This window comes from Falco cherrug, chromosome 13 (genome assembly GCF_023634085.1).
Source record: "Falco cherrug isolate bFalChe1 chromosome 13, bFalChe1.pri, whole genome shotgun sequence".
Taxonomy (NCBI): domain Eukaryota; kingdom Metazoa; phylum Chordata; class Aves; order Falconiformes; family Falconidae; genus Falco; species Falco cherrug.
Genome location: NC_073709.1, coordinates 16,722,062 through 16,748,086, shown reverse-complemented (window position 1 = coordinate 16,748,086; position 26,025 = coordinate 16,722,062). Strand labels below are relative to the sequence as shown.

The 26,025-nt window shown below is 41.9% G+C and overlaps 1 protein-coding gene across 4 annotated transcripts in view; it reads right to left on the bottom strand.

The window, feature by feature from the left end:
• DAAM2 (dishevelled associated activator of morphogenesis 2) overlaps positions 1-26,025 on the bottom strand; it is a 206,260-nt gene that overhangs the window by 29,744 nt on the left and 150,491 nt on the right. For 3 of the 4 annotated variants that reach the window (XM_027801195.2, XM_005436279.3, XM_027801193.2), the window contains 8 exons: positions 25,616-25,733; positions 23,922-24,060; positions 22,409-22,467; positions 21,829-22,013; positions 20,554-20,871; positions 13,458-13,565; positions 10,645-10,677; positions 7,175-7,281 (listed from right to left, as the gene is read on the bottom strand). In XM_027801195.2, the coding sequence (XP_027656996.1) occupies positions 7,175-7,281; positions 10,645-10,677; positions 13,458-13,565; positions 20,554-20,871; positions 21,829-22,013; positions 22,409-22,467; positions 23,922-24,060; positions 25,616-25,733 (1,067 nt within the window). The remainder of the gene's footprint in view (positions 1-7,174; positions 7,282-10,644; positions 10,678-13,457; positions 13,566-20,553; positions 20,872-21,828; positions 22,014-22,408; positions 22,468-23,921; positions 24,061-25,615; positions 25,734-26,025) is intronic. The other variant, XM_005436277.3, reaches the window with a different exon arrangement.

Genomic DNA, 26,025 nt, shown 5'->3' with positions numbered 1-26,025 from the left:
TTTGACTCATGATCAAAACAAGAAACCTCAATACATGGGGTTCTGCATAAAGCTCTACAGTCCCATTCAGAAAAACTAAAGGGTTTCTTCTGGCTTTAATAATCATGAATTGTAAAGTCCGTGGCTCTGTGACCCTTAACTGATCAAACCCTGTGACCACATGAGGGCTGAGAAGCATATTGGTGGATGTGGTCCTGGCTCCTAGCAGACACATATACACATGCCCAGACAATTTGGGGCCTGCAGTTTTTAAAATACTACATTTTGTTGCTTATTTATCCTTTAGAGAGCACCTTTATATTTGTCAGAACCTGGAGTCTGCAGATAGCTGTGTCTGTAACACAGGCTCAGTCTGTCAGACGGCATGCAAGAAGCTAACCCATGAACACCAGGGTGGGCTTTTTTTGTTGCTGCTTTCACTGAAGATAAAAAGAATGAGGGTGAGTTTCACATTTTTTCCATGCAAATAACTCAAGCAATTACTACACTTCCCACACCATTACACAGTGCAAGTACCTCTGTGTGTGTTTGGGGGTGCAGTAAACAGGACCAAATAGACAGGTTTGTCATATGTCAACACAACAGAAGGTGTACTACATGTTACTGCTGGTCTTGCTGTTCTGTCCAGGAGACCGAGACTCCAAGCTTCTCTGTTTGCTGCCATTCATCAGCATTAAACACACTGGAAAACGTGTTCTGTTCAAAAATAATTGAGAGCCCCAGAGACAGACAGTTATACAAACACTTTGATTTCTTGGATGATTCTGTGCCCTGCCATCAGCATAAAACCATCTGGCTTGGATGGTTTAGCCCACAGTAGAGAGAAGCAGAAAGCTTGCCAGCCCCCTGCTGAGGAGCAGTTTGACTTAGTCACTTACTAACAGGGTCGTGGTGCCTGCAGGTGTGCATCCTAGATTATTACCAATCCAATTACAAGTACAGAAGGATTTATGGCAAAAGAATCTTACTCTTCCAAAGTGGGCTTGTTTCTCTTCTGGGGCAGGATGCATTTCAAGAGCTGTAAGCACCAACAGCACAAAACAGGGATCTTCCCAGTTAAAAACTGGCAGAATAAATAGCCAAAGTATTGTTAATCATGTGTTTCTTCTTCTATTTTCAAAACTCATGCTCAGCCATGCAGTAGATCTTAAAGATGGCCAGCAGTAATGTGAAACAGCTGTGCTGCTTTTAAACAGAAACAGGTGAACTGATTAAAGAGGAACCTAAAGCAGATGCATAAAATCTTTCCATTTAGGACTGAATAGAGGCATCCCTCAGAGCCTAAAACTCATATGAGACAGACAGCAAAATAAAGTGGAATTATGGCTCGAAAATTTACACTACAGAAATGACATTTCAGTATCTATTGGAAAGTCTTGACTTTCTTACAAAATTTACAGATCCAGGCACTCTTCCTCCAGCTGCTGGAGACAAATCAATTCGGAACAGCATACAGTTCAAGCTGTATTCCCTCTGCCTCACGCTTCACCAAATCATGGATCCTGGCATCAGAACTCAGGAAGTAAATGTGACCAGAGGAAAACATGGTGGCCATTTCTCAGCTGCAGCACATTCATTCATAACACAGATATTGACTGGTTTTGTTCAACAGCAGCCTGACACTGGTCAGAGGAGGAAGGGAAAGGATCTTTACTGAGAATACTCCCTCCTCCTTCCCTCACCCATACATCTGGTGGCAGCATATGGAAGTCCAAATGCTTGAGTCATCTTCAAGCAATGTTAAAGCTCAACAAGTACCAAATAACTTGTGATATGGTACTTAGCCTGCCTCCCTCTATCCCCTTCGGCTTCATAAATAATCTCTATTGACTCTGCAGAGTAATTCATCACTAATCTCTGCAGGACACCTCGGCTGATTTAACACCAGCTTCACTTGCAGACATCAAGTGGTTTATTGTTTCGCCCTCTTGGAGAAAGCCAGCAGCCTGACTCTGAACATGCCTGGGAGACATGTTGCAGTTTTACATCAACTTCCCTTACAGACATCCAGCGCTCGCTCATTTTTCCTCCTTAAATATACCCATTGATTTAACTCGCAGTAACCTCCCCCCTTCATTCCTCCCTCCCGTGGATTAAAGCAGAATACTTGTTGCTCATTAACCCTCACTCCCATTACAGGAAAAAGTGAGTTACTTCACATGCTTGTTCCTTGGATCTTGCTTAGCTTTTGAGAAAGAAGCGTGATTGCCTTACTACCGGAGAGCTTGGAGTTTTGTTACAGCTACATTAAGTTCCTGTACCACAGGGATCACAGTCCTACTCACCCTTTTGCCTTGGAGAAAGGGACTGATTATCATGCATCAAGGCCATTTTCTACTTCAAAGTTAACTGAACCACAGTGCTTCCAAACAATGCCAGCAGTAGTAGCTGTGGCAGTGAGAGGTATTGGCTGATACTTAGCTGCATCCTAAGGCTGCTTTGTATAGCTCACCCAAATCTTAGCTTTTACTGACTGCAGAATTCTCCATCTCCACAACTCATTTCAGACAGGCATCTAATCAATCCACTCCCAAGCTTTGTGACTGGGACATAAGCCTTCTCGAATTCCTGAGCTCTCCTAAGGCTCTGTACAACTGTCAAGCTGCAGGCTGTTAAATATCTGTGTTTTGGGAATGCTCATTGTCACTACCCTATAAAGGCAGGAAAAAGAAATATTTCCCCGCTCTCAGAAGAAGCATTCTGGAGTCAGTCTTGTCTAACTGCATGTGCACTCCGAAGACAGGAAGATGCTGCCACTCTTTCCATATCCTCTTAATCTCAGCTGCCAGCTGTGAAGAAGACAGTACCTTCTTCTGGGGACAACAGCTGGGACATTTTACCAGGTACATCTTATACCATTGTATCAACACGTTAGTACAAATCTACCAGTGCCTTTTCAGCACTTCACTGTGAAAGTATTCTACTAAGTGCATACAGAAACAGGCTTCTCTTTTCTTTTCCTCCTTCAGCAAAAGCTCATGAGTAACCAAGCCACTTTGCATCCAAATTCTCTGTTTCCTGCCAAGAAGGATATGGGGATGGCCATCTTTCTAAGCCAAGAAGAGCAAAGCAGGACCAAACTTGAGAATCCTCAAATTACAGTGATGTATTGATGAGGCAGTAGTTCATCTTTTATCACAGCCCTGCCTAGCTGTGATCTAAGGCAGATGGCACCGACTGACATGTTCAGTTTAACCTTGGGGTTTTTCATACTTGGAATAGCAGGTAAAACCATTGATTGTGGACCTTAACTTAAAAATAGAGCATCTCTCCAGGAACCGAGGAGGCAGTGTTTATTGCCTACTGTTTTTCAAGATAGCACACTGCAAAACCGAACTCCTAATTTGAATGAACTGTTTCTGTATCAAAATATGATCTGTACCCCAGAATATCATGCTGCTTGGAATCTACCTTGAAATAAGCACGAACTGTATTGTCACATGGCAGAAATGCACATGGGGACTGTGGGCAGAGTAGAGGCAGTACACTGAGACTGACATCGGCTGAATAGCTTGTCTTCTTAATGTCTGAGCTGAAAGGGTTTAGAAGCATTGAGAGGGCAGTTATGTGAGAAAAACACTCAGTCTTTTTAGCGTTCTGGTTGGAAATGCTACACAAGTCCCTTTTCTTCTCCCTTATTGATATATGATTGAACCGACAATCATGAAAGCCACAAAAATTTGGTAAACCTGCCTGCTAATATCGATCTACTGTCATATTCCCATTTAAAACTATTTTTGTGTAGTCATATTCTGCCTTTTGCTACTATTGGTTTTATGGCATTTTGCTAGCATTCCTACTGTTTCCAGCCTCTTGAGAGGGTTACTGCTGACTGGCTGGGCCACAGGAATAACAAACACATCTCAGAAGAACACTGACATAATGATTTTTCTGGAATTCATGTAAAAAGTTCCAAAATTATACATTCAGCCTTCTTCTGAGTAATGTGTCTTATGGAACTGGACCTCTCCAGAACATTTCACAGAGCAAGACAGTAAGCAATGCATATCTTAGGCATGTTTGGCAAGGACCATTTAGTGTTCTGCAAGAATATTTAAAGATATGGCACAACAAAAATACTACCCGTTACTTAAGTAATGGAGGCAGGGAGAAGCCATACTGGTGAGTGAGGTCAGAAAAATTCCAGCTGCTAGGTGAAAGCAGGGAAACACAGTGATCTGGGATGACTCTTCCAGACCACACAAGTCTGACACTAAATCTCCAGCCTGGTGGAAACTGAAGACATCAGGAAATTCACGAGGGATAGCAGATTTCCAGTGTGACAGAAATAACTAAGTTGGAAACACCATTAAGAAAGTCAGATTTGAAGCCTGTGGGCACCTGGACTCACCACAGGCAGATGGTTCCATGTTCTGGTTGAATTATGGCCTACTGGAAATACTGCAAAATAACTCATCTTGCGCCTGTTCAAATCTTTACAGTTGGCCTATGGGACAGAGCTTCGTTTTGGATCCATCAGGGTCCATTAAACAAGGACAATTACATCCTTCCACTGCAGGAAAACTGAAAGATGTTGCTATCAAGTAGTTGAAACAGAGCTCTTTTTATGAAAATCGAGATGAGAATGGGGAGGAAGGCTTACAAATCTGTTAACTGTCAGCAAAATCAACTAGTAATTCAATTTTCATCTCTTTCCAGTCTACCATGCTCCAGTCTCTCTGCAAAAGAAAGCAAGAGACACCTATTTCTCACTCTAGCTGGGTTTTGGCTTGTTGGACCATATGAAATACGAGCTCTGCCTGACCCCTTCTAACACAGTGTTAGTAAAACAAAAACATTTGAGTAGTGGAAGGAAAGAAAACCCAACCCATGCAGCTATTTTACTTTAAAGGACACGACAGTTTAGTGTAAACAAAAGGGGAATAAACTACAGGGATATATGCACAGTAAGAGTCAATTGGAAACAGCTGTTGGCAGATACTGTGGCAACCTGAAAGCTGGAGCTGCAGCTCAGGGTTGCATAAACTCTCTTTGTCACCAGTTTTCAATCCCCTCTCACTGCACATGTGTGCACACCCACATATGCGTAAGGTGCGCTGTAGGAGCCGCAAGGGCATGGCAGAAGCCACGATGATCTGGCTGGGAGTGCCTCTCCTTCAGGGTTTACCCTAAAGGAGGAATAAGTGAGGTAATGAAAAAAACTGCAAAGGGGTCACAAACCCCTTTCAATTCTTGTCTGCAGCCAGTCCTACTGATTGCTCTCTTTAATAACAGAACCATATAAGCACGAAGAGCAGAAAAAGGCATGAACGTAGAGGTGCCATTTTAGTTCCCAAAGATTTTTTGCTTTTCTAGTTGCATTTAAAAGGGAAGTTTGGAGACAAATAGCAAGCATGGGCCAGGCTGTAAGATATTCTGATATCCTAGGTATAACACTATCTGTTACAAACGTTAAATGACCTAAGCCAGTGGTAGCCTTGGTGACTGGTGTTTCCCACAGCACAGCAGAGTTAACAGGGCACAATGCAAGCTGGCAGGCTCCTTAGGGACAGCAAGCTCAGTCTCCAAATCTCTATCATCCAAGTTAGGCCTGCTAATAATAAGAACAGGATATTTCCTAGTGGAGAAGTTGACAGTCACAAAACACAGCTTTTCACCTCTAGTCAGAGAGAACTAGCAGCTTGAAGTGGACATGGCACACCTGGAGTGAACACACACTATGTACCCTGAAGTGCAAGGTTCGTGCTTCAATAGCACTTTGCTGGAGGCAGCAGAAGGGAAGACAAACCACAGAGACCATCCTTTCTCTCTCACCATTCAGAGAGGATTCCTCTCAGGTAAGAGTGAGCCAGACTTGCACAACAGAAGAGGTGAATGGTGAAAAACGTACTGTTGCCATCCACACTGCTTTTTTATTGGAGATAGCAGATTGTGACAAATAAATATCTAGTGTCATACCAAGTCATGGATCACCTTCCTGGATCCTCTTCAGCCCAGCCACCTGCATGCAATATATTACTACTTCTAGGAGATGTCCCACCTACTTACATGAGTTAATCTCAACCCCCACACACAACTTTGCAGGTCTGTCAAACAGCATGAAAATCCTGTTGCCCCTACGCCTCCCCATCCCTCTGCCCCAGCCTGCAGTCAGCTGCCAACACCAGCAAAGACATGCATTGGCAACTGCTGCAAAGAGAGAAATGTAAGCCTGCCCTCATTGCTGGTTTGGATGGTGGGGGTCCTGATGACATGCAGGCTAATGCCACAGAAGTAGCATAATGAGAGATAATAAGAGCCTCCATGGGCTTCACTAAGCGATGGAAAGAACTCACTCCGGTCCCGGTGATCTGGCTGCAACTTTGCTTTTAACTGTTTTGCCTGCTACAACAGACAGACAAACACATCCATATGAACCTGCATTTTCTACTGATCAATTAAACAGTTTATTGCTCAGTGCTGCCACAGGTTTCCCAGGTTCTGTACCCAGCCCTGCTGTCACTCCTCTGGTATGAAAGGCACCTTTCTCAGGTGGATCAGTGTCTGCATAAACTTGATATTCAGTGACAGACATCCAGCCTAGTACTCATGTTGGTAGAAAGACATGAAGAGCGTATAGAGGGCCCTGATGTCACAGCATTTGAAGGCATCAGCCTTTGCAGGAGCACACAAAGGCAACTTCTGGCTTCCAAAACCTGATTTACCAATACAAGACCTAATTCTTTAATATGTCTTCTTATATTTACCACTCTTCTCACCAACAGTGAAAAATGACACAGATGAACATTATTCTTAACTCTGCTGTATTCCAAGGAGATATTCAAAGCAACATTTAGAAATAAACATACAGAGGAGAGAAAAGTGACATACAGAGAGCATGGGGGACACATCACTTAGAGCGAAGTGCAAGCACTGCCAAAGAGCTGCCTTCATCTACCTATAAGTACTGATAGTTTTCTGGTGATGAGTCTTCAGAGTAATTCTTGTGTCTGTTTAATGCACAAAATGCATGTCTGCATGTGTTTATTAAGTGAGCTAACTCTTCAGAGAGACGTGCTCTTATGACACTGCAGGAGAGGTTTCACTGAAGCTCTGAGGTATTAGACTGCAGGTCTAGTCGGGAAAAGAAACATGTCCATTTGTTTAATTCCATCCCCTTTTGCCTCTACAATGACCATGGCATACCCAGTGAGCTAAGGCTTAGCACACTTACTTGGAAAGGAGAATGACACAATTCTGGGCCCTCCGGCCATCAATCACAGAGAGCTCTTTCACCTTCCGTGTGGAGAGGTAAAGGTCTTCTGTTGAACCCATCTCTTTCTGCATATAATTCAAAAGGGAGGGAAAACAATCAGTATTATGCTTCTCACCCAAGACTGATAGACTTAGCTGAGTGTAATGAACAAAACCTATCCCAACCTGGGAAAATCCACCCACATGGTGAGAAAAGGAGGCTAGAAGGGCAGAAAACATGTAGGTAGATCCTGGGTTACTAGACAAACAGAATTCATTACTAGACACAGAACTCACTCTACCAACAGTTATGTCATTCATTATGTTAATGTACAAAACTGGCATGAAAATTGGGCACATTATGGTAAAGCCCACTGGTGCCACAGTATATCCTTCAGTAGATGCCCTCTGCAGGGGTTACATAGCATTCTTGAGAGGCTGTAGCACACACAGCACAAATCCTTCCGTCATCTCTTAAGGCTGCCATGGCACTAGTTCAATCCATATTATACAAGAAATGCAAACAATAGGCAAGATAGCATTTATCTTACGAAATGGTCAACATCTACATCTGAACTAGTCTCTCTTTTTAAAATTAATTAATACATTTAATCATACAGAAAACACCCTTTTTCAAAGTTCTCTGTATATCCCATTGGCAAACTCATCACCTGGAAAATCCCTGCCCCAAATGTTTGTCATAGCACAACTATGGAGAGAAACTATTTGCAAACCCAGTCTGACCATCCAAAAGTCACTGTCTTCTTGTCCTGCCTACACACCAGAGGCATCAGATTTTTTCACTTCCAGAGAGTGGCTTTCTGTAGTTACTGAATATCTTTTAGCACCATTCCTTAAAGGGAAGTAGAAGTAATGATAAAAGGTGTTAATCCTGGATAATAGTGGTCTAGTTACCAACAGAGAAAAGGGAATTGGAAACAGGCCAGGTTTTATTTTCCCAGCTAACTGCTGCAGGAACCTCTTCAAAAATGTGTTTCTATGATAACCATATACCATGCCTTGTGATTTTGAGATCTATCATTATAATCTAGCTTTGAATGCACCCATCAAATTAGCAACATGACTTCTTTCTTGGGACATAACAGCAAGCATGCTGAGTCAGATCAAAAGGTCCATCTCCCCCAGTATCCTGCCCCTGAGTGTGGTCAACAGCAGATACCCAGGGAAAGCTATACAATCATGGCAAGCATACAGTGATGCTTCCCAGGATTCACTCCTAGGACTCAGGGTTCTGCAGCTCAAGGTTTACTTATATCAGCATGACTAACCCAGTGCAAGAAATTTTGACATCCAAGTATTTGAGAGTTAAATGTAACCCATAGATTCATATTGCTAGTTGTCATTTGAGTTCTTGGTACAATCAGCTACAATGACCCTGTGTTGCTCCTGCATATACAAAGGATTTATACAACCATGTCCAAATTTGCTGCAGTGATCCACCACCAATACAATGGGGCATTTATAAGCAGGTACAATACACCAGCTGCCCACACGCACACAATAGTTCTGCTGGATGTGCCCAAAGTGTCTAGCTTGGCAGAAAAAAATTGCAATGTTACTCGATACATCAAAGAGTGTTTTTCCAAAAAAAGGAAAAAATTGGGCATCGTGTAAGTTTCTTATTTCTGAGAACGTAACTAACAATACCAAAAATCAGGGCACCCCTGGTATAATCTGGCATTAGAGATGTCAAAGTTTTCCTGAGTTTCCTCAGTTTGTGGGAAGACAGGGGAACTGGGAGGTAGCTGTTGAAGGTAAGAAAGGTACTTGTTGGTCTGTGCTGTTGGTTTAAAAGCTTCACTGTCCCTCATTAGCTAATGTCTGCAGACATAGTTAGTGTTAACCAGCACCTATCCCAAGGGAAAAACCAAATTGTTTCAGGGTTTGGATGCATATGTAGGGTGGGGTTTTACATGGATTCCCCTAAAGCCATGCAGCAGGAATTGGTATAACAGTCTCCGTGCCATTTCCAGTTTCCCAACCCACAAGGTTCAGCACAGATGAATAACTCAAACTGTTCAGACGTGGCCCGTTCCTTGGTCATAAGGAGTGGGCTACTCTCATCTAAAAATATATTTTCTTCAACTCGTATTGAGGCAAGAGTTATTTATAGATACTTGGAGTTGTGTGTAAGCAAAAGCAGATGAAGCCTCAGGTTTTACTCAAGCCAGATTGCAAGCTTAACTGAAAGAAAACAGATTGCATATGGACTATCTGCATTTTCTTAGACACAGCAGAAGAGGAGCAAGGGGGCAGTAGTGACTTGCTTTTGTGAGACAGGCCAAGCACACAAAGCAAGAATAGCTGGAGCTGCTGTCAACCTGACAGACAAGATCCCTAAGGTTTATTCCCATCATTTTTTACCAACTTTCCATCTGAGATAACTTTATGTTATGTACTTCAAAGAGTATTTCAGGTCTGAGATTTTAATTTCAATTTCAAAAATCAACTAAAATTTCAGTGCTGGAATGACTAGCCATATGGAATGTGTTCATCATATTGCTGTCCTCTTTCAAATACCCCCGGTTCTAGGAATTATCAGTACTTCAGGGAAATATTTCTTCCATATTTAATTGTTTCATGGTATGTGCTGCCATGATGAAAGTCGGTAAATGACCCAGAGCCATGTATCAGCCTCACCCAGCAGCAGAGGTCCTAACTAAACTTTCCAAAGAGGCACTTGTGATGACACCTGAACAACCCTCTTTCTGAGACCATTGCTCTTCCCAAAAGTGTGGCCAAGAATTTTAAGGTGATGTATAAATTGAGCGGTAACCATATTGAAGACACGTGGACAGTCTGATATCTCTACTTCATCTAAACACCTTTTTAGTCTTTCACTGAACTTTCTGAGGGCTTCAGATGTCTGAAATGAAACAGGCTTTCCTCCAGTCTAAGCCTTCTGCTCCTTAGCTGTCACAAATGTTTTTGCCCAACCAAAGTACCTTCTAGTTCTACAGAAAGAAACTTTTTCTTTATCAGAAAGTCTGTGGCTAGTGAATACATCTGGAGACTTCAGTACTGTCCAAAGCAGATGGATCACAGACGGGACCAGTGGGAGTGAAGGCTCCCTGAGAGCCCCTTTTTTTCCTCCACTGGAGAGACTATTCCTTTAGTTAAGGAAGAGTTCAAGTTCACATTCTGCTTTGTCCTTGGTCTTTTTCCTCAGGTTCATCAAAAAGGGGATTACAGACACCAGCAGAAACCACAGAGAGGTTATAGCTAAGTGAAACAACAGGAACTACTTCTTATCACAGAGCTAATACAACAAAAAGAATTTTTTGTACCACCTTCCCTATCCAAAAAGCAGAGGTGCAAAGGCATATGAAAGAGTAGCATGAGGTGAGTCATGACCCCATAATAGCATGGTGCCGGACTTCACCTTCCCACACACTGCAAGAGGACCAGGAGGTAGACAATGGTACTCACCTGCTTACAGGAGGAGGGGTTAGTTAGCAGGTCCTATACAGGCAGCAGCCGCAAATAACGAAGAAGGAAACATGCCAAAAATTAGTCACAGAGAAAGATATCAAGTTTAACAAGGCAGCTGAATTTAGACACACACTGTTTTTGAAGAGAATAAAATGCTTAGCAAGTAATACAGGCCCAGATGGCTCAAAGGTATTTCAGCATTTCTTTGCATATTTTAAATCAGCAGATGTTGGGAGACTAAGAGTTCTAGGTCTTTTCTGAAAAGAATAAATTCAGTCTCCAAAATATAAATCTTTTAGGTCTTGAAACATTAACTAGAATAATGCTTAAATACCTTTATAAATCTAGTCTGGAGTCTTACTGAAAGAACTGCCAAGGTTAAAACATGAGGGCCAGTTCTCCTCTCTTGATGCACAGACACAATTTGCCATTAGTAGTAACAGCTTGTTTCAATGACACATTATACCTTCTAACAACTTATAACTCAGTAGTTTGAAAGCACTTGGTAACCACCAAAGAAGCCTTACAGTGCTACTGGGTGACAGATGCCAACTATTTCACAATATATTCCATACTCCAACAAAACACCAGATATACTGAATCAAAAGGTCAATATTACACAGTAAGATTGGAGCAAGGTCAAAAGACAAGTGTAAGGATTCTTGGGCCAGCATTCTGTACACTGAACAAATCTGCTTTCCCTCATAGCAACCAGAAGTTATACAATGGGCTTGAGAGAGGAGAAGAGACCCTTTGTCATTAAAAAAATGAATAAGAAAGAAAAGCTGTTTAACGTAAATGAAACCGGAAAAAATATGAAGATCATGTTAATAACAGCAAAGAAATGTCTTTATCTGTACCCATTCAGCATTTCAGATGGAAAAGAGCAGGGCTTTGCATTGACATTTTTCTTTACAGACATTTGGATGAAGTTTAAAAGTCACAAACCCAGGGTAAACACATATTTGGCCAGAGCGGAGTGTTTTCAAAAATAAAAGAGGAGAAAAGACTAAGTGTGAATCAACTGGAAAACTTCTCATAAGCTTTTGATTCGAAAGCAATTTTGGTTGCCTGGCCTTTTAAAAAAAAAAAAAAAAAAAGTAAATTGATGAGGACTTGTTGATTAGGAATCCAGTTCACACTGGAGTGAGTATGGGTGAAAAAGAAAGCACAGTAATAACAATGGAATATATAAAGGAGAAAAAAATACCCCAAACCCCTCAATGAAAGCTGGAAGGGCAGCAATACACCTAACTACACAAAAACACGAGTAGCTTACATAAATGATACTTTAGTGTGTGGAGCCACTGTCATAAAGTTTGTTTAATGAGGATGGAAGAGAACTGTTCTGAGACCCATGGAGGTCACTGAGATGATGGCTCCATTCCAGTGGGCAGGGGTAAGGGTCAGGTTAGTTTACGGTTGAACAGGCCAGGCTGCTTTTCCATGACTAGTAACACAGGCATAAATATTATGATTCTAACTGAGAGTCGTCAGACCAGTACAGCTTTGGCTTTGGATTTTGGGGCCCAAAGGAAGCAAGGTTTTGCAAGGTCATTTCTAGTGAGGAAGCTGCAATGTTTGCACCTGAAACATTGCAATGGCACCTTGATGCTGCCATGTACAGTCTGGATATTTCAAGACAACTAGGATCTCACCACCATAGCTAAGCCATTAGCACAGGGTCACAGGATCTAAAACCAATCATTTAACAGGACTGAAGTTTCATGTGCCTTTCTTCCCCTTTATGAACTATGTTCTTGTTTCAGGGATTCACAGAGAGAGGGATCCACTGAAACAGCAACAGCTATTTGCAGGAGCAGAATGAGAAATGAAATCCCATCATACGGAGGGTAACATCGTATCCTTCACAGTTCAAGTTGGGATGTTTATCTATGTGGCCGTGAGCTAGTAGATCAAAGAGTTATTCATTATATTTATTGGATTAGATAGAAAAATGAGAGAGAGAAGGGAACAGATGGAAAGTCTAAAGACAAGGGGTTTTTTGGTTAATTTTAAGGTATAAGTTAGTTAATGAAGTAGTTATCATCACTGTAAAGCTTAATCATAAAGGCTGCTTATGGCAGTCATGTCTGTGTCTTTTCCTAAAACTTCAGAGCAATGATTCATTTCTGCAGAGTACAAAAGACTGAATTTCTCCAAACATATTCCAAAAGCAAGGAAAGCTGGGGGAGTTCAGGGAGTGCAAGTACAATCCCTCTCCTGCTAAATTTCATTCAGCAGAGATAGATAAATTGAAGGTGACTTGCTTTCCAAGAAAAAGAGGAGGAAAAAAAGGACATTCTAATAAATGGCTGCTTTTAAAGTATGCTGTTTGTGTTATAATCTGTAATTCAGACAGTTTCTGTCACCTAGCCAGTTAGGTCAGTTGGCTGTTTAAGAAAAAATAGACAAAGTAAAAGACAGCTAATTCAGTCATCTTGCTCAGTACTCAGGCAACTACAGACACTTTTTCTGTGGATGAATGGGAGACATACAAAGATAGATGTCAAACCTAAATGTAAGCTCGGGAGCTTTTGGAAGCCAGTGGCTGCTGAGATCAAACAGAGCATTACCTGTCAGGAGCTGTTACCTCTGAGAGCTGCCCATTAGTACAAAGTCTGTTGATAACAGAAGGTTATACTCTGCTGTTCTCCCCACTTCTTTTGGCCTTGTGATTTTTTGAACAGTGGCAAAGCAGTAAATGATGCAGCCTGACTGCAGGTGGACAAGGGCCCAGATCACTGTCACGTGTTCCTTCCTTCCCCAGAAATTCAAGGAAGACGAGGTGTGGAAGAATTCACCCCTACCTGGTGTCTCTGATATGCGGAGAACATCTTTTCAAAATCTTCTAGATCCAGCACCTTGAATGCCTTTAAATCATCAATCTCATTCCAGATTGTGCCATGGATCCTCTCCTGGAAGAAAAGATCATATTTTAATGAGACAGCAAAAGCTGTTAGCTAAAAACACCCAATCCCATTTGGACAGATCATTCTTTCCTGCTCAGCGGCCATGTTCCTTTATGTTCTACTGCATGTACTACCGCTGTCATTTTAGAGGGCACACTTTGTTTCAAGAGTCAAAGGAGAAAAAAATAGTGATGTGTTTTGGGGGGGTTTCTTGTTGTTATTTTTTTTCTTTTTTAATATACTGAGTATTTAGTATTTTTCATCACAGCAAGCTTCTGATGAAAGGGCACATTCCAGGACTAGCAAACCACATCTCAAGCAATATCCATGATCCCACAGTACGTTTCCTTTCAAGAGTGGCCATCTGTCTGACACAATGATTGTGGTCATGCTGAAAGAAGTGTTACCATCATGAGGAAAAAGCTTAGGAAGGGCACTGATGCATGACAAACCCCAGACACATTTTCCCTTCTGCAAATTTTGCCAGGTTCTGTTGTAAAGCCCAAAGGGTGTGTGGTTTTCATTCTGCCCATCTGTGAAAGTATTTTGAGATTTTATTTTATTTTACTTTTAAGGCTCTGTCTTTGAAGTCTAATTGTTTCCTATTACATGATCTCCCCTGTCTACATAAGGTTTTTGTTGACTCAGATAGATACAATCTATACCCAGATCTCTAAAAGAGCATCATCCACACTAACTGGAAATGTTAACAGCCCGTGTGATACATTCCCCCGAATGCCAGGGAATCCCAGCTTTTTGGCAAATGACTAGCATGGAGGGAGACAGGCACAGACACTTCCTCCAGCTTTGCTGTACACCAACCCAACCCTGGACCAAATCAGCTCTTGCAGTACATGAATTAGCTAATCAGCAGTCACCCTAAATCAGAAGGTGGCCTTGGGGTCTCCTGCTGACGTTCTCAGGACAGATGTCATTGCTGGCAGAGGACACAAAGGCTGAACTACCTTCTCCTTCCTACTGACTGTTAAGGTGCATGTTGTGTGAGACAAGCTTTGGGCAATTACCTATTTAGAAAAGGAAGACTTGCTCTTCACAACTGACTACACTGTCTTTCAGTTCATTTAGTTAATGAAGTGTACATTTTTTGTACTTTATTAACTGGAAAAATAAGGAAGGTGTTGATTAAAAGAAAAAGGAAATGGACAGAAGGGATTGTAAAAAGGCCTAAGCAAATCCCAGGAGGTGAAGAGCCAGCAGAACACTGATGCAGAGCAAGCCAGGAACAGCAAGCAATAGCAACGAAACCCTCACACAGGCTCCAGCTCTGAAGTACCTGACTTGTACCTACACAGAAAAGTGTGTTAACACTTCATTATCAGAACTAATTAGGAACAGGCTTTACTTCCCATTCACAATCATCAAAGGAATGAGAGAAATGTGCTAAGCCACAAGGCTCAAGGAGCAAGGAAAAAACCTGATGGGAGGATGAAATGAGGGGGAAATAAAAGTGTGAAGTGTTCTGGAGGAAATTCCTGGCAGGGCAGACACTGTGAAGGAAAACCAACACCCTCCCTCCAGAGGCAGCCTGTGAGTGCCTGAGGGCAAGGAGGGGTGTCTGCAGTGCTATTTACAGCGAGAACATATACTAGAGTGGAGCAGCACCCACCCCTGAACAAGCTCACCAATATCGTTGTACCATTCCTTGCAATCATTGTGGCTCTTCGTTCCACAGTAGGAAAAATGTCATGACCCTGTGGCTGTAACATGACAAATGAGTTTGGGAGGCTCATCTCAGCCAAAGGAATAGGAAACAAAGTTACTTTTCATTTTACTCTAACCCTAGACTCCACTACCAATCTTAGCCAGAAGCATTCAGGAGGAGCGTTCATTCTTATTCAATTTCCAGACTGGCTTTATAAACCTTGAATTATAAATCCTGAGGGATGCATTTGAACAGCAGAGCAGTTCTCAGAGTTCCTCACTCTTTCAGATTGTTCCATCAAACACTGAAGTAGAAGAATATTTCTTGACAGGAGCTAGTGCACATGGCTTCAGAAGCAGCCCTTAGAGTCACCACTGGGATAGAGCCCTAAGGATGCCAAAAAGCTATAAGCTGTGTTTGGCCAAAGGCTGGATGTGACTCAAGAGACAGCTACTCTGGAGAGCCTTGCCCATCTACCTGTCTGGCTGCAAAACTCTCCTGGGAGTGAAGTTTCCCCAGAAATGGCAAGAACAGTGAGAACGTGCTACAGAATGGGCTAGTCTGAATGAATTGCAGAGGTGCTGGAACAGGCAGTTCTGAAACTCACAAAGGGATTGCAGATAATGGTTCTTGACCATGCTTTCCCAGAAAAAAAACCACCCAAGGAAGTTAAAATTATTCTCATTTCAATTCAGATTCATTTTAAGACCCTGGTTGAATCTGGTCCTGTACAGGATGGTTTGTATGCTACTTGTAGCAGAAAAACAAATTCCAAAGCAGCACCATTGCAATGCTGCACACAAACAGAACTTTGAGCCAAGCAATGCAATTTTAGTGCTTAAAAACCAAATGGTTCAATCCCGTCAAAGGAAAAAAAAAGGCAAGCAAAGGTATAAACAACCTTAGTTACACAAAACACTTGCAATGGTGCTGTCCATTCTATTTCTACCCTAGGTTCTGCCCTTGAAAACTATCATGTTGCTGCCAGATAATTTCCTACACTGAGCTCTTGCTACTCAGTTATAGATTAACTGGCTGATAGTTCCTTGTCATCAGCCAGAGAGACTGAGCGTTTTAAGAGAAACAGGCTTGCATAATGTGCTTGCTATGATAAATGATTCCCTCAGCACCATAAAAAGTATTTATGGTCCCTAAATATCAATTTTAAAATAAATTCTTTATTTCTTCTTTCCTTTTTCTCTCACTTTAACACACACATACACACACACACACACAAAAAAAAAAAAAAAAAAAGAGGTCACTTCATCCATAACATGCTTTTCCTCCCATATTTATTTATTTACTTATCTATCTACTCCTTCTACAAGTCTTCCAAGATCTGTGGTTCCTCTGCTTTGCAAAGTCTTGGCCACCGTTGAGAAACAAATGCTATGAACTACATTTCCCAGCAACCTCTAGCAAAATGGTAGCATATATTTTATAAGTAAACCTCTTATTATCAGAACAAGTACTGACAAGGCATTTGTTCCATCAAGCTGAGGTTCTGGGTACGTTGCATTTAACAATCTGCTTGCTGTAGCTGCTGCAGTTACATCATTTCACCTTTGTAATGAGGCTCAATTTGCTGAGACCTACCAAGACAGAGAACGACAGTATTTCATGGAGCTACAAATCATAACAAGCTGTCCTCTGCTACATCTAACAGATTATTTTATTTACCCTGAAAGATAAATAATGATACTCTGCAAGCCACCAAAGTCCATCATGCTTCAGTAACCTCACAGCATGAGTGAAAATTACAGTACTTTGGGAAAGCCTTTCATTTGTCCTGCAGGTCCACAGAAACCATAGGAACAATGAGTGTCCTGTAAATACTGGAGCAGGCAATTCTGCTTACTAGTAGGTTAATATTTGTAAAATATTAACCATCAAAAAATGAAGCCACTTAAAATTTTAATCCATAATTCCATAATGAATCTGAAAAAAGGGATATGAACAGAGTGTGTTTTTCAGATTTCTATCTTGATATCAGATCCTTTCTTCAGTGTAAGAAAAATCCAGTTTGAGCAAAAATTGTATTTCTGGCATGTTTGTTAATTGAGACAGCTGTTTTATCTTGCTGTAGGACTAGGCACCACCAAGGCTACTATGAGTAGCTTCACACTGAGATTTTGTAGAAATCTTTCCATTAATTTTGAATCTCTGGCAGCAGTCCTGCATCATTGTTTGCCATGATCCTCAGGCTGCCTTCAGGAAGAAAGTTCCAGAAATCAGGATCATCAATAACTTTACAGAAACATTTTTTAGAAAACTCAGTGTCAAAATGAACATTTTCTGTTTATGTGATGTTTTTTTGGGGGGGGGTTGGTGGTGGTATTGTTTCTAAAAAAAATCCTATGTGGTATGTAGAACAAATATCTTTCTTCTGAGACAATTTCACCCATGTCTACTTAGGGCTGTCTAAAGAAAGCTCTTTCAGATCATTGACTAGAGTCAACACCAGCCTGACACTTAATAGGAAGCTATTTCTCCAGTCATGAGATAGCAAGCAGTGCAGTTGAAGGTTGACTATATTTACTCTGATAACTTCAAATCAATATTTTTATAGTTATTAAAAAGGTAATTATATTAATCCATTTTTCCAGTGTGCTTGAAATCTGTGCATAATTTGGATTAGCCATAAATGTCTGGTCCCTGTTTGACCTTGGGTGTTGTGTAAAATTCAGAGTGAGAGAGCAAACTCCACTTGCTGTCCAGAAACAAAGAAAGGAATCTTTCCAGGATATTACAGTGGTTACATTGCAATATATTTTTTTCTTAAAAAACATAGATCCTTGGCACCAGCACTACTGTAGTGCTGTATGAATGGAATTCAGAGACGATGCTACAGTGCTGTATGAATGGAGCTGTGGTGCAGAAGGGCTTCATCAGAACTCAGCCTATCCATGCATCTAAATGGCTTTGTGCTTGATCACCAGCTTACATCAAAGCTAGTACAAAATCTTTAATTCCCAAAGGATATCAGTGGGTTGCTTGAGTTTCATTGTTAGAAGCAGGAATACTTTCCAGTCAAACCTTTTTTCATGGTGCCTGTGGGAACTGTGAACAATCTGTTTTCGTCAACTGCTACGAGTTTATATTTGATCATTCTCCGAACACCCAGCAACTCAGTCCTTTCCTTCCAAAGACACTATCAGCATTGGGAAAAAAGGTGCCAGCCGTGGAGGACAGCCTTGATTCCACTACTGAGAAAGCATATTGCAGACAAATGCCCCTCAGCCAGCCCTGTCCATGCTCCTCTTGGCCTCTGCTGGCTTTCTCTCACTCCCTTGAGGCAGGCTGCATGAACAGAAAGAGGTTCATTCTCATGTGGGCTGCCTCAGTCCTGGCATCATCTTCACACTCACTTAAGAAAGCTTAGGAGGAAGACTCTGTACTAACTGCTTCGAGAAGGATGGTCTAAACAGTATGTAGAGATACCTAAGAGCTGAATAACATATTTCACCTGGCTGCAGACCTAAGTTTGCATACAGTTCTGTTTCCAGCACTGTGCCACCTCACCTCACTGTGTTGCATGGTGCAGATGTGCCTGTGCTTTTTGCTAACTAGACTGGTTTTTCAAAAAAGAAAAACATATATGTGGTGTCAGATGTATTTTTCCTCAAAATGTTTTTGTTGGGAATATTTGTATTCGTGTGAACTGGAAGTTAAACACTACCACAAACCACAGTAATACTATGCACACTTTCAGGCCTCAGTTTTCTGTGCGCAAAAAACTCGGGATACACTGCTCCCAGCCAGTGTGCTTGTGAGTCTTCATTTAAGTATGGCTACTTTGACAGCTCAGAAAACCACAGAAGTGCTGTGATGGTAACAAAAGGCAAGATGAGGCCATCCAACCCACCCATCACTTTGCATTCAGAGGATTCGTATCCATGCAAACAGAAAGGAAGTGCCTGGTACTGAAGCAGGGGAACTAGGATAACTGATCAGGATGGCCAAAAACATAGTGCTTCCTCCAAGAGTCAGTGGAATTAAATAATTCCATAACAAAGTGTTACCCAAATAACAAGGCAAGCCACCTGTGTCTGCACCACCAGCTCTGCAGTTTTGCAGAGACCTTACTAGGTCAAAACACTAACCCTGGCAAACACACCAAAATTAAGCCCACGCCCTCTTATGCCCCTTTTTTCCAACTATTCTGCCTTCCTCAAAATAGCATCTTTTACCCACCTCACCACCCAGGTCTTCAGTTTTATTAGCACAGCTGCCTTCACTCCTAACCAGAGGGCAGGATAAGCCTACGGTTACTGTACATTAAACAGAAACACCTGTGACTCTCTCTTTTTCATATACATTCATATATATACATATATTAGTTATTATTTCTTTTCTTCAGAGCATTAAGTCCCATGTTCTGCAAAGGAAAATAAATCCCCATCCTTACATTCTCTCCCACACCCCCCACGTGGCCTTGACAGACAAGCACAGATGGTGCAGCAAATATTTCACTTCACTTTATTTTAAAGAAAAGGAGAGAGGGGGAGAGAGAATTCTTGTGGCATTCCAGAGGTCCCTGGACACTCATTCCAAATGCCAGAGTTGGGCCCTGGGTGAGTTTCAGTCTAAAAGAGAACCTGGGTTTCTAGGCAGCCATCCAAGCTCAACACAGACACTTTTTTCCTTTCTAAATCAGTTTAACAAAAAATTAAAACCTAAAGTGAAGGAGGCGGGGCAGAGAAGGAAGAGAGAGAAGCGCAGGGGAAGGAGAACCAACTAAGGTAGCAGAAAATGAGTGCAACAGGAAGAATCCAAGTCCTCTGTTTTGATTGCAAATTTGGAGTTTGGTTGCCAGTTGTAACCATGCAGTAACCATGCACAGAGAAGGGCAGCTTCCCTTGTGGTGACGAACAAATGGTGGGGAGAATCAGGCCACCTATCTCTCCTTGGGGAAATCTCCTGCCAGGGTAGAGGAGGCTGATTTTGGAGTTGGTTCTCACCGTGTTTTGCCCACATTGGCTCTGACCATCCTTTTCCTTGATGTGCAAGTGAGGGACTGGCACACCAGTCCTGGAGATGTGCATCTCTGGCTTAAGTATTCAGTCCTACTACAGCTTTGCCTAACAGATTGCATGCCCAGATCTACTGCAGCTCCCTCAATCTAACTAGCACCTCGGTCATCACAGGAGATATACTGCACCGGTGGAGAACTGAGGAGACTCCCTCAAGACAGCTACTGACTCCTACTGACTTCAACCCACAGAAAGCCACAGTATCACTTGCTTCTGTCACCTTGCACTTCATGGCATTGATCAACACCGAGTTATCCTTAGAAAGTAAATTAATTGCTGAGAGCATACAATTTCTTACCTCACTCAGTTTAGCCCAGTTGAAGGATTTCAGTGGGTGGGAAGGCTGTGGGATAGATTTCTTCTTCAGGCTGGTACCACTGCTGCTGAAGGTGGCTGTTGAAGGGGGTGGCATCCCCATGCTGAAGAAAGGTGGTGCTCCTGGTGGAGGAGGAGGTCCTCCTGGAGGAGGTGGTGGAGCAGGAGGAGGGGGACAGCTGGAGAAAGGCAGAGGAGGGGGCAGTGGTGGCAAATTCTCAGATGTGTGGGAAGAGGACAAAGCTAATGGGCCACCTGGAGGGGGCGGTGGCGGGGGTGGGAAGGAAATACTGCCCCCTTGCTGGAAAATAAAAAACACACAGAAAAAAGAAAGCAAACAGTTTAAAAGGCACAATAACTCCATGTTGCCAGCTGATGTGATTTTATTACAAGATTCAAAATATTTGATGTTTTCTTTAAAGCCTCCTGCACTCAAAGCCATGCAATAAAGGGAGGAATCTCAGCTTTCATTTAAGAGAAAGTTTCAAGCCCTTGAAGTTGTGGAGAAGAGCTTGAAAAAAGGAACCATAAATGGCTCAGAAAAACAGAAAGCTAGTAAAAGAAGCCAAAATATATTATTTTCTCCTTATGTATGAAAAAAGAGAAAAGTTCTATCTTATGAACTTTTGAACTCCTGAGTTTTAAACCTTAAGGTTTGAAATACTGAATACCTGTCATTAGGCCCCACTAATAGAAAGTGGCAGTGGAGAAGAGAGAACAAACCTGCTTTCTGCAATATCTAACTCCTCAGGGCCTTGTCCTGGTGAGCTGAGGCTCAGGCACACTGCTGGGGCAGAAGGAGCAGCAAGCAGGAGGGAGCAACTGCAAATGCTGCTTTTGCAGAGCTCCAAGACAGTACTGATGCTCTTGAAGCATGACAGGAATCCTGTTTCTCACTAAATTTATGTTCATATCTGGGAGATTTCTCTGTATTCCACTGAAATAACAACCAAAGCCACCCTACTCAGCAGCAAAAATATGGCTGGAGGAGGACATGCGTGCCTCAGCAGCTTCTGCAAGGAAGGTGGCTGAAGAGAAGGAATGAAGCAGCCCATGCATTATCCATTCTATACCACCAGCTCTAGGATTTCAGTCCCAGCTAAAAGCTGAGCAGCTTCTAAATATTCATCTTTGTAGCGGGCTAGACAGACTCTCTCTGTACCAACCATAGAAAATGTTTCACTCATAACGTGCTTTTGTTCATCATTCACTAGTTAGCAGGCCTCAAAAGAGGATGGGAATAGTCCCAGTCTCATACCGAGAACTCATTAAGTTGAGCCACCAGGTCGTTCATCTGGTCCCGGGTCTGGCGCAGCTCCAAGGATTCCTTCTGCAGTTTGTCTTTCATTTTGTTCAATGTCTTCATCATTTCATCTTTCTCCTGGGTCTTTGTCTCACATTCCCGCTCCTTCTTCTCTAGCCTGCTCATCAGCTCAGCATGATCTAGGGGTAAGAGGCAAATGGGGCTGGTGAAATAAAGCTCATGAACAGTCCCCAAAGAGATGCAGGTTACACTGAAATATTCAACTGGGGATGTATGACAGTATGAAAAAGAAAATGGAGTCTGACTATCTTGACAGTGATCTTCAGTTATCAAGACAGCAATGCCCAAGTTCCACTTAGACTGTAAAATCACTTCATGTGAAGACTGAGGGAAGCCCCATCCTATTGAACACATAAACTGATCACCATGAGAAAAAATCTACTAGAGGGAACAAAGCAGGGTTTGTCCACAAAAGCAAAAGTTGTGCACAGCTCTGCTGCTTGCTGCTCTGTGACTGAATCAGGATCAGTCTTGCTTCCTCTTTCGCCTTCCCAAGCACAGAGGATACACTCACCTTTCCGAAACTTCTCTGCCTGGTCCCTCCACTGCTTGACTTCATTTTCATTCACCAGCCTGAAAGATGAAATCAGATAATTTCAAGTTGTTCTGGGCTACCCAGGCTGAAAGGCAAGTGGCCATTTTGTGTAGTGATTATCAAAAGGGAACCTGGTGAATTTACATGGTTTTACAGGATCATACTGGTCATCAGTCTGGTTCCAGATCCTGATCCATACTGTAGCCAACAGTTAATATAAATGTGATGGCTGTTGCTCAAATTCCTGAAAAGGAATAAAGGAATGCCTGGGGAAGGAATCCTGATATGTTCTTGTCTTCAGGTAATGCTTTCAAAATGCCAGGTCTACTTATTTTGAAAGAAGGAAGTCATCACTAAAATAATCATAGCTGCTGTGGGTTATAAATTACCCCACCCTTAATACAAGACCAGATTGCCATCTTTTTTCCTACTTCTGCGGTTCTATTTTTTCTTTCTTACAAGGAGGGAGGATGTTTATCTGTTGGGTAATACATCAGTAACAAGGCAACACTCATATCTCATACTGGCACAGCTATTTCCTATTACTGACAGAAAATATGCAGGGCATGCTGGGGATTGATTAGATACGCAGAATGAGGAGTAGCTATGAAAGTAGAAAGGGAAGATCAGGCACGAGGTCTACAATGAAGTCTAATATCCAGGCAGACAGAAAGAGATCAACACCAGCATATTTTTCCATAATGAGAAATCAGTTTTGATTTTGGCTCATGCCTGTAACAGGGGAGACTGTAAGTTTTTTAGTACAGGAGAATTTGGTTTCATATGAGGCTTATGTTCTATAAAATACTCTTTTCAGTGGATAATTCAGAAGGGTAATGGGCCATGAGTTACCTGCAGAGGCAGATGGATGGAATGAAGAGTCCAAAAGTTTGGCTAAAAAAGGACTGAGAACAGGGAAGTTGAGATGAGAGCCAGCTCATGTAGCTAGACTTCTCAAATGATGCATCCTATGGGAAAAAATAATGGTCGTGCCCTCAGCCAAGTCTGTGGGTGAGAGCATGCAGACATTTTATGAAGAGGTAAAAAGTTTTGTGTGCTAGGTGGGGGCTGCTTTCCACTATTCAAAATCTTTCTAAACTATGTGCTCATTAGTGAGGAATGAAATCTAAATAGAGATGACCACTTTTTTTTTTTTTTTTTTTAAATATCAATGAAAACTTTCATCAACATTCTGAATGAAAAAAGGCACATGAGGAAGCCTTGTTATAACATCATGGGTATTTTTTCTGCTCTTCCAAGCAGCTTAATATTTAATAGAAATTAGAAGTCAAAGGCAAGGACTTTGCTAGAAAATACTGTCTAGTTGAGATGCCATTAGAAGAAAACCATTTAGAAGACCAACAAGATCATGAGAAGCTGTAAGTTAAAATAAGAAACTCCTCAGATATGATAATTTATTTTCTAAGCACCTGCATACTTATCATATACTTATACCCACATAACAAAAATGAACAACAATAATGCAGCTTACATTTTAATTATATTTTTGACATTGAAGTTTTCCAATGGAGCTATATCTGGATCTTCTCCTCGCTCATCCTGAAGAACAATTTGTTGAAGTATTCTGTCCAACAGCTGCCACTGCTGGAAGTTTCCTCCATTCCTCTTATCTGTATAGAAAAAGACCAACCCATGAGAACTTCTGTTTCCATGCTAAAGTCCACAGACCTGCCTGCTGCTGGCCAGTCTGCTGACTGGCATTCCTTCCTTTCCACCTTCCAACTCAATCCTGTATGGAGTAAACTGTAGAACACAAAGCCTAACTGCGAACTGTTGCTAGCAGATCAGTTACAAACATCCGGCATACGGGAACAGCACATAACAACCACGGGCAACTCTGCACCTGATTTTGCACATTCAGGTTGTGTAACCCTTTTGACAGACTATTTCTAACTTCTAACTTGCACCTCAAATGTATAGAAGTGATTCCTTTGTGATAGCTGTTACTCAGTATTTTCTGTGGCTTGATGCTGGGGTTTTCTTTTGGTACCCAGGTAACATCGTAACCAGGCACTGTAAATACAATCAGATGTTCTATATGCATGCTTGGTTATCTGCAGGCCAGCAAAATTCAACTGGCATTAAAAATTTCTACAAACACGACCAAAAAGTGTGGAAAGAACAGAAATTGAACCACCTGGACTGATCGCATGGATATAAACCAGAAGAGCCAAAGCAACATAAAGTTCACCTCAGCTCCCTGAGTTGCATAACCTAGACCTTCAGATTCTTCAGAGCTGCTCCAGTACAATCCTCTCCTGGCCTAGCAGGGCTTAGTCCTGCCACCAAAAATCCAGGTCAATACTTAAAGCTCAAATACTGTCTTAAAAAGTAATATCAAGGAGACCAGTGGGACAAACAACTGCTTGAATTTGTGGACGGCAGTACTTGAACCTAAAGAGTGCCTGAAAATATACCACATTACTTTCTGAAAAAGCACACCACAGTACATCTCCTCCATGTTCCCTTCTCATTTTGACTGCCCAAGTACAGCCGAAAGTAATGAAGATCAGCATCTGATACCTAAAAGGATCAAGGCAGGCAGTTTTTTAGTAATCTTGCTATGCCTTTGCTCAGCTGCTACACTCTGGAAGCATAAATGAGTTGTTTTATTACAGTTAACCAAGAAGATTCCTATCGCTTCTTTTGAAAACAAATGCCAGTGTTATTTTTCAGTTTGAGTTCAGGAGCTCTGCACCAATACATTGCCATGAGATAGCAGCCTGAAGACTCACTGTGGAATTTCCCAGTGACAGAACAGCTTTCAGTGCTGTATTGTTTCACCAGAAAAATTCCTCAGTGCATTTTGTTAATATTCAAAATGATATCTATTTCAGGGAATTCCCTGTCTAAAGCACAAAGGCTCTTTCTTTTTTAGAACTTTCAGTTTAAAATCATTAAAAGCTCTGTCAGTGACTAACTGGAATGTCTCAGCTACTTAATTTTATTTGCAAGTGCAGAGAGGTCAAGCTGCTGCTTTAAGTACTGCAACAAAAATCTGCTGGATGGAGTCAGTGGTAAGATAACAAATTCCTTAGCCACTGCCAAGTTCTGAATGGAAGACCCGAGCAGTGTGTTCCTTGGTTATCTGTGACCCTCTACCTACACCAAAGCTTCACCTAGTTCTTTAGTACCCCTTGCTCTGGAGAACTGTGATGTACTCACATGGCATCTGCAAGCAGTGCTGGAGGATGGATAACAAATAAGGATAGGCATCTGTGTGCTTCAATCTCTTCTTGATCAACTCAAACATCTGAGAGGCACTTTTTGTATCAATGTGGATCTGCAGTGAGAGAAGGTAGTGAAAGAACAAGAGAAAAAACTATGCACAGTGAAAGCCCAACTAACTGTGAAAGATCTGATCAACACAGAGACAGGTGAATTTCCAGCAACTGGACCTCTGTAGAATCTCCTGCAATGTCCAGCTGCAAGTTCCAGTGAGTAGCAAGCACATGGGTCTTTGAGACCAGCACTGCCATCTCCACTCCAGTATGAAAAAGATTCCCAAAGTAAAGGGCTAGAAAGGTGGGAGGCATGCAAAGCCACCAAGAGCTGTTCTGAAGCAAGGAAAGCAT